The 8,635-nt window shown below is 41.2% G+C and overlaps 1 protein-coding gene across 1 annotated transcript in view; it reads left to right on the top strand.

The window, feature by feature from the left end:
• Window positions 1–8,360, top strand: part of LOC308165030 (kinesin-like protein KIF21A) — a gene marked incomplete at both ends in the record, with an annotated part of 44,471 nt that extends 36,111 nt beyond the window's left edge. The window contains 5 exons of the mRNA XM_080539131.1: window positions 154–318; window positions 5,008–5,125; window positions 6,225–6,395; window positions 7,849–8,048; window positions 8,267–8,360. Of these exons, the coding sequence (XP_080395257.1) occupies window positions 154–318; window positions 5,008–5,125; window positions 6,225–6,395; window positions 7,849–8,048; window positions 8,267–8,360 (748 nt within the window). The remainder of the gene's footprint in view (window positions 1–153; window positions 319–5,007; window positions 5,126–6,224; window positions 6,396–7,848; window positions 8,049–8,266) is intronic.
• Window positions 8,361–8,635: the final 275 nt, after the last annotated feature.

Below are 8,635 nucleotides of genomic sequence, written 5' to 3'. Positions count from 1 at the left end.
AGTTTGTCTTGTCTTTCTTTTGTGAAATATTGATAGATAAATGTGCTAACCGTTAAAAACCATAAAAGTGACTTAATCATGCCTGCTCCAGCCCAGGTGATAGATTATCTTCCTGCTTGCTACTGGATATTCAAATTAGCATATTTTCTGCAGCTCTTCTGGTCAGGTGACCTCCGGGGACGCGTGTGCCTCCAGCACCAACCGGACCGTCACCATCCCGGCCGGGGAGAACCAGATCAACCAGATGGCGCTGAACCCCTCTGGCACCGTGCTCTACGCCGCCGCAGGGAACTCTGTCAGAGTCTGGGACCTGAGGAGGTATTTTAATGGAGCTATGTTTTTCTCTTTCTCTCTCTCCCACTCTCTCCCACTCTCTCCCTCTCTCTCCCACTCTCTCCCTCTCTCTCCCACTCTCTCCCTCTCTCTCCCACTCTCTCACTCTCTCTCCCACTCTCTCACTCTCTCTCCCACTCTCTCCCACTCTCTCCCACTCTCCCACTCTCTCCCTCTCTCTCCCACTCTCTCCCTCTCTCCCACTCTCTCCCTCTCTCTCCCCCTCTCTCCCACTCTCTCTCCCACTTAATACATGCTACATGCTACATGATACATGCTACATGCTACACGTGCTAGGTGTCTTATTACGAGTCTCACTACGTGTCATACTACGGCGGACATTTTTATCTGTTAACACTAGAACAGCCGTGCCTATGTTACCTACTATAAGAGGGGGGTCAAATGACCATAGTCTTTAGATAGATGTTCATAGATGTTTATAGATGTGTGTAGATGTATATAGATGTGTATAGGTGTTCATAGATGTTTCATAGATGTTCATAGATGTTTATAGATGTTCATAGATGTTTCTAGATGTTCATAGATGTGTATAGGTGTGTATAGATGTGTATAGGTGTTCATAGATGTTTCATAGATGTTCATAGATGTTTATAGATGTTCATAGATGTTTATAGATGTTCATAGATGTGTATAGATGTTTCTAGATGTTCATAGTTGTTTCATAGATGTTCATAGATGATTCTAGATGTTTCTAGATGTTCATAGATGTTCATAGATGTGTATAGATGTGTATAGATGTTTATAGATGTGTATAGATGTTCATAGATGGTCATAGATGTTCATAGATGATTCTAGATGTTTCTAGATGTTCATAGATGTTCATAGATGATTATAGATGTTTCTAGATGTGTATAGATGTTCATAGATGATTCTAGATGTTTCTAGATGTTCATAGATGTTCATAGATGATTATAGATGTTTCTAGATGTTCATAGATGTTTATAGATGTTTATAGATGTTTATAGATGTGTATAGATGTTTATAGATGTTCATAGATGTTCATAGATGTTCATAGATGTGTATAGATGTGTATAGGTGTGTATAGGTGTGTATAGATGTGTATATATGTTTATAGATGTTTATAGATGTTCATAGATGATTCTAGATGTTCATGGATGTTTCATAGATGTTTATCAATGTTTATAGATGTTCATAGATGTTTCATAGATGGTCATAGATGATTCTAGATGTTTCTAGATGTTCATAGATGTTTCATAGATGTTCATAGATGTGTATAGATGATTCTAGATGTTTCTAGATGTGTATAGATGTTCATAGATGATTCTAGATGTTTCTAGATGTTCATAGATGTTTCATAGATGTTCATAGATGTGTATAGATGATTCTAGATGTTTCTAGATGTGTATAGATGTTCATAGATGATTCTAGATGTTTCTAGATGTTCATAGATGTTCATAGATGATTATAGATGTTTCTAGATGTTCATAGATGTTTATAGATGTTTATAGATGTTTATAGATGTGTATAGATGTTTATAGATGTTCATAGATGTTCATAGATGTTCATAGATGTGTATAGATGTGTATAGGTGTGTATAGGTGTGTATAGATGTGTATATATGTTTATAGATGTTTATAGATGTTCATAGATGATTCTAGATGTTCATGGATGTTTCATAGATGTTTATCAATGTTTATAGATGTTCATAGATGTTTCATAGATGGTCATAGATGATTCTAGATGTTTCTAGATGTTCATAGATGTTTCATAGATGTTCATAGATGTTCATAGATGTGTATAGATGATTCTAGATGTTCATAGATGTTTCTAGATGTTCATAGATGTTTATAAATGTTCATAGATGTTTCATAGATGATTCTAGATGTTCATGGATGTTTCATAGATGTTTATAGATGTTCATATATGTTTCATAGATGTTCATAGATGTTTCATAGATGATTCTAGATGTTTCTAGATGTTCATAGATGATTCTAGATGTTTCTAGATGTTCATAGATGTTCATAGATGTTTCTAGATGTGTATAGATGTGTATAGATGTTCATAGATGTTCATAGATGTTCATAGATGTTTCTAGATGTGTATAGATGTGTATAGATGTAGATGATTCTAGCTGTTTCTAGATGTTCATAGATGTTTCATAGATGTTCATAGATGTTTCATAGATGTTCATAGATGATTCTAGATGTTTATAGATGATTCTAGCTGTTTCTAGATGTTCATATATGTTTCATAGATGTTCATAGATGTTTATAAATGTTCATAGATGTTTCATAGATGATTCTAGATGTTCATGGATGTTTCATAGATGTTTATAGATGTTCATATATGTTTCATAGATGTTTATAGATGTTCATAGATGTTTCATAGATGATTCTAGATGTTTCTAGATGTTCATAGATGTTTCATAGATGATTCTAGATGTTTCTAGATGTTCATAGATGTTCATAGATGTGTATAGATGTGTATAGGTGTGTATAGATGTTTATAGATGTTCATAGATGATTCTAGATGTTCATAGATGTTTATAGATGTTTCATAGATGATTCTAGATGTTCATAGATGTGTATAGATGTTTCATAGATGTTTCATAGATGTTCATAGATGTTTATAGATGTTCATAGATGTTTCATAGATGATTCTAGATGTTTCTAGATGTTCATAGATGTTTCTAGATGTGTATAGATGTTTATAGATGTTTATAGATGTTCATAGATGTTTCATAGATGATTCTAGATGTTTCATAGATGTTCATAGATGTTTATAGATGTTCATAGATGTTTCATAGATGATTCTAGATGTTTCTAGATGTTCATAGATGTTTCATAGATGATTCTAGATGTTTCTAGATGTTCATAGATGTTCATAGATGTTTCTAGATGTGTATAGATGTTTATAGATGTTCATAGATGTTCATAGATGTTCATAGATGTTTATAGATGTTCATAGATGTTCATAGATGTGTATAGATGCGTATAGGTGTGTATAGATGTGTATAGGTGTTCATAGATGTCTCATAGATGTTCATAGATGTTTCTAGATGTTCATAGATGTTTATAGATGTTCATAGATGTGTATAGATGTTTCTAGATGTTCATAGATGTTTCATAGATGTTCATAGATGATTCTAGATGTTTCTAGATGTTCATAGATGTTCATAGATGTGTATAGATGTGTATAGATGTGTATAGATGTGTATAGATGTTCATAGATGTTCCATAGATGTTCATAGATGGTCATAGATGTTCATAGATGATTCTAGATGTTTCTAGATGTTCATAGATGTTCATAGATGATTATAGATGTGTATAGATGTGTATAGATGTTTATAGATGTTCATAGATGTTCATAGATGTGTATAGATGATTCTAGATGTTTCTAGATGTGTATAGATGTTCATAGATGATTATAGATGTTTCTAGATGTTCATAGATGTTCATAGATGATTATAGATGTTTCTAGATGTTCATAGATGTTTATAGATGTTCATAGATGTTCATAGATGTGAATAGATGTGTATAGGTGTGTATAGGTGTGTATAGATGTGTATATATGTTTATAGATGTTTATAGATGTTCATAGATGATTCTAGATGTTCATGGATGTTTCATAGATGTTTATCAATGTTTATAGATGTTCATAGATGTTTCATAGATGGTCATAGATTATTCTAGATGTTTCTAGATGTTCATAGATGTTTCATAGATGTTCATAGATGTTCATAGATGTGTATAGATGATTCTAGATGTTCATAGATGTTTCTAGATGTTCATAGATGTTTATAAATGTTCATAGATGTTTCATAGATGATTCTAGATGTTCATGGATGTTTCATAGATGTTTATAGATGTTCATATATGTTTCATAGATGTTTATATATGTTTCATAGATGATTCTAGATGTTTCTAGATGTTCATAGATGTTTCATAGATGATTCTAGATGTTTCTAGATGTTCATAGATGTTCATAGATGTTTCTAGATGTGTATAGATGTGTATAGATGTTCATAGATGTTCATAGATGTTCATAGATGTTTCTAGATGTGTATAGATGTAGATGATTCTAGCTGTTTCTAGATGTTCATATATGTTTCATAGATGTTCATAGATGTTTATAAATGTTTATAGATGTTCATAGATGTTCATAGATGTTTCTAGATGTGTATAGATGTAGATGATTCTAGCTGTTTCTAGATGTTCATATATGTTTCATAGATGTTCATAGATGTTTATAAATGTTTATAGATGTTCATAGATGTTCATAGATGTTCATAGATGTTTCATAGATGTTCATAGATGATTCTAGATGTTTCTAGATGTTCATAGATGTTCATAGATGTTTCATAGATGTTCATAGATGATTCTAGATGTTTTTAGATGTGTATAGATGTTCATAGATGTTCATAGATGTTCATAGATGTTTCTAGATGTGTATAGATGTTTCTAGATGTGTATATATGTCTATATATGTTTCTAGATGTTTCTAGATGTTCATAGATGTTTCATAGATGTTCATAGATGTTCATAGATGTTCATAGATGTGTATAGATGTTCATAGATGTTCATAGATGTGTATAGATGTGTATAGATGTGTATAGATGTGTATATATGTCTATAGATGTGTATAGATGTTCATAGATGTTCATAGATGTTCATGGATGTTCCTCCCTGTCAGGTTCGTGTCCACAGGGAAGCTGATTGGTCACCTGGGTCCAGTCATGTGTCTGACCGTGGACCAGACAGGGAACGGTCAGGACCTGGTCATCTCCGGGTCCAAGGACCACTACATCAAGGTGTGTGTTTATGAACAAGTACACACAAGTTGGGCTCCAATAGCAGCGAAAATAGCAGCGTAAAAAAGCCCCTCCTGTGAGAGGGACACACATTTATAGAAGACTGCCTTATGAGGTCACTACTCTGGCTTAACCAATCATAATCATTCAGATTCAGATTCAGATTCAGATTCAGATAACGTTTATTGCCACTATGCATTACACATATAGGAATTTGCTTCGTCACCACAGCAAGTGCGTTAATACTTTTTTCACATGTCAAAAAACAGGACAACACAACAACAACAACACAGGACAGACAACAGTGCATTGGATAGTGCGGTATAAAGTATAAAGTGCAGTGCAGAGTTTTTACAGTGAGTCCAGTTCAGTCCTGGGCAGACTTGGGGGCGGGGGGGAGGGGGAAGCCAGAGTCATTTATCAGCCTGGCGGCTGAGGGGTAGAAGCTGAGCCTGTGGCGGGCCTTCAGTGCCTTAGGCAGCCGCAACCTTCTTCCAGAGGGAAGCAGGGTGAGGAGGCCGTGGCCGGGGTGGAAGGGGTCTGCCATGATCTTCCTTGCCCTCCTCAGAGCCCTGGTGTCATGCAGGGAGTTGAGGGAGGGCAAGGGACAGCCGATCACCCTCTCTGCTGAACGTAGCACCCGCTGCAACTTGGCCTTGTCCTTGGTCGTTGCAGCAGGGAACCAGGTGATGATGGAGTGGGTGAGGATGGACTCTATAATGGCCGTGTAGAACTGGACCATCATGGACCATCATGGACCTCGGCAGGTCATCATCTGCGCCACAGTTATGGGCACATCTCTTACAGGAAGGGAAGGCCTTCCTTAGTGCTGGATTTCCCAGAATGTAGAGAGACAGACTTCAATTCTCAGCATATTTGATATAAAACTACAACAAAGGTTTAACGGATTCATTGGTTGTCTGACTGCTTCTAGGTGTTTGACGTGACAGAGGGGCCTCTGGGTAACATTGATGTCTGACTGCTCCTAGGTGTTTGACGTGACAGAGGGGCCTCTGGGTAACATTGTTGTCTGACTGCTCCTAGGTGTTTGACGTGACAGAGGGGCCTCTGGGTAACATTGTTGTCTGACTGCTTCTAGGTGTTTGACGTGACAGAGGGGCCTCTGGGTAACATCGGCCCCACACACAACTTCGAGCCGCCCCACTACGACGGCATCGAGTCCCTGGTGGTGCAGGGCGACGTGCTCTTCAGCGGCTCCAGAGACAACGGCATCAAGAAGTGGGACCTGGCCCGCAAAGACCTGCTGCAGGTAAGACATTTACATTTACATGTTTGGCATTTAGCAGACGCCTTATTCCATAGCGACTTACAATCGATACATTTGACTAAGCAAGTGAATCATCAATCCACCAGTCGTAGCAGGAAGAGTAATCCAGCTCAGGCCCGGGGCCATTAGCAGTAGTCGTGATAGAAGAAGAAAGTAAAATGTTTTAAAATTAGACACAGGAGAAACAGTACAAGGGGGGCAGTAGAGTCTCAGGAGACACAGTGCTGGGGGGTAGTAGATGTCTCAGGAGACACAGTGCTGGGGGGTGGTAGATGTCTCAGGAGACACAGTGCTGGGGGGTAGTAGATGTCTCAGGAGACACAGTGCTGGGGGGTAGTAGATGTCTCAGGAGACACAGTGCTGGGGGGTAGTAGATGTCTCAGGAGACACAGTGCTGGGGGGTAGTAGATGTCTCAGGAGACACAGTGCTGGGGGGTAGTAGATGTCTCAGGAGACACAGTGCTGGGGGGTAGTAGATGACTCAGGAGACACAGTGCTGGGGGGTGGTAGATGTCTCAGGAGACACAGTGCTGGGGGGTAGTATGTGTCTCAGGAGACACATTGCTGGGGGGTGGTAGATGTCTCAAGAGACACAGTGCTGGGGGGTAGTAGATGTCTCAGGAGACACAGTGCTGGGGGGTAGTAGATGTCTCAGGAGACACAGTGCTGGGGGGTAGTAGATGTCTCAGGAGACACAGTGCTGGGGGGTAGTAGATGTCTCAGGAGACACAGTGCTGGGGGGTAGTAGATGTCTCAGGAGACACAGTGCTGGGGGGTAGTAGATGTCTCAGGAGACACAGTGCTTGGGGGTAGTAGATGTCTCAGGAGACACAGTGCTGGGGGGTAGTAGATGACTCAGGAGACACAGTGCTGGGGGGTGGTAGATGTCTCAGGAGACACAGTGCTGGGGGGTAGTATGTGTCTCAGGAGACACATTGCTGGGGGGGTAGTAGATGTCTCAGGAGACACAGTGCTGGGGGGTGGTAGATGACTCAGGAGGAGCAGTTAAGGTGTAACCTGAAGAGATGGAGGTCTTCAGTCTCCAACGGAAGATGGGGAGTGACTCTGCAGTTCTGACAGCCGTGGGAAGCTCACAGCTGTCAGAATTGTAGAGTAAGAGAGAGGTCGAAACTGGTGTGGCTGACTTAGAGCTTCCTTGAATACATTCGGTTGGTTTTGTCAGGGACTGACTATGGTGTGTGTCTCCATGCCTGTGTGTGCGTGTGTCTGCATCAAGTATCTTCCAAAGGAAGCTCTTTAAGTGACTGTAATATGTATTGTGTGTGTGTGTGTGTGTAATATGTATTGTGTTTGTGTGTGTGTAATATGTATTGTGTGTGTGTGTAATATGTATTGTGTGTGTGTGTGTAATATGTATTGTGTGTGTGTGTGTGTGTGTGTGTAATATGTATTGTGTGTGTGTGTGTGTAAACAGCAGGTGCCCAACGCCCACCGTGACTGGGTGTGTGCCCTGGGCGTGGTGCCGGGGTCCCCCGCCCTGCTGAGCGGGTGCCGGGGGGGGGTGCTGAAGCTGTGGCACACCCACACCCTGGGCACGCTGGGGGAGGTCAGAGGTCACGAGAGCCCCATCAACGGCATCTCCACCAACAGCAGCCACCTGTTCACCGCCTCGGAGTGAGTCTGTATGGACCGCACGCACGCACGCACGCACGCACTACACACACACGCGCACGCACACTACACACACACACACTACACGCACGCACACTACACACACGCACGCACGCACACACTACACACACCCACACACGCACGCACACACGCACGCACGCACTGACCCTGGCCTGACTGTGGTTGTAACGTGGTGTGTGTGTGTGTGTGTGTGTTCCCAGTGACCGGACGGTGAAGATCTGGCGTGCGCGGGGCGGGCTGGACCTCAGCCAGGACCAGACAGACAACACCGCCGACGAGGTGGCCAGCAACTGACCACCTCTGGTGGGACCTCGTATTACCACAACAACAACAACAGCCTGAGATCCTCCTGCTGTGTCTTTGACCCCACTTTGACCTTCGACCCCGAACCTTGGAAACCACCTACCCCACCCCACTCCCCCCCCCCCCCCCCCACAGCCCCTACAACTCCCACTTAACTATGACAGCTGAGCCCCCCCCCCCCCCCCCCCAGGACAGACAGAAGACCTCTCTCAGCAGAGCAGTACCAGCCTGTGTGGAGCCAGGGGTCATGGGGTCAGGGTTCAGGG

Source organism: Nansenia antarctica (assembly GCF_963989245.1).
Source record: "Nansenia antarctica genome assembly, chromosome: 9".
Lineage (NCBI taxonomy): Eukaryota > Metazoa > Chordata > Actinopteri > Argentiniformes > Microstomatidae > Nansenia > Nansenia antarctica.
The sequence above is the reverse complement of the archived record's forward strand: the minus strand, read 5'-3'. Positions and strand labels throughout refer to the sequence as shown.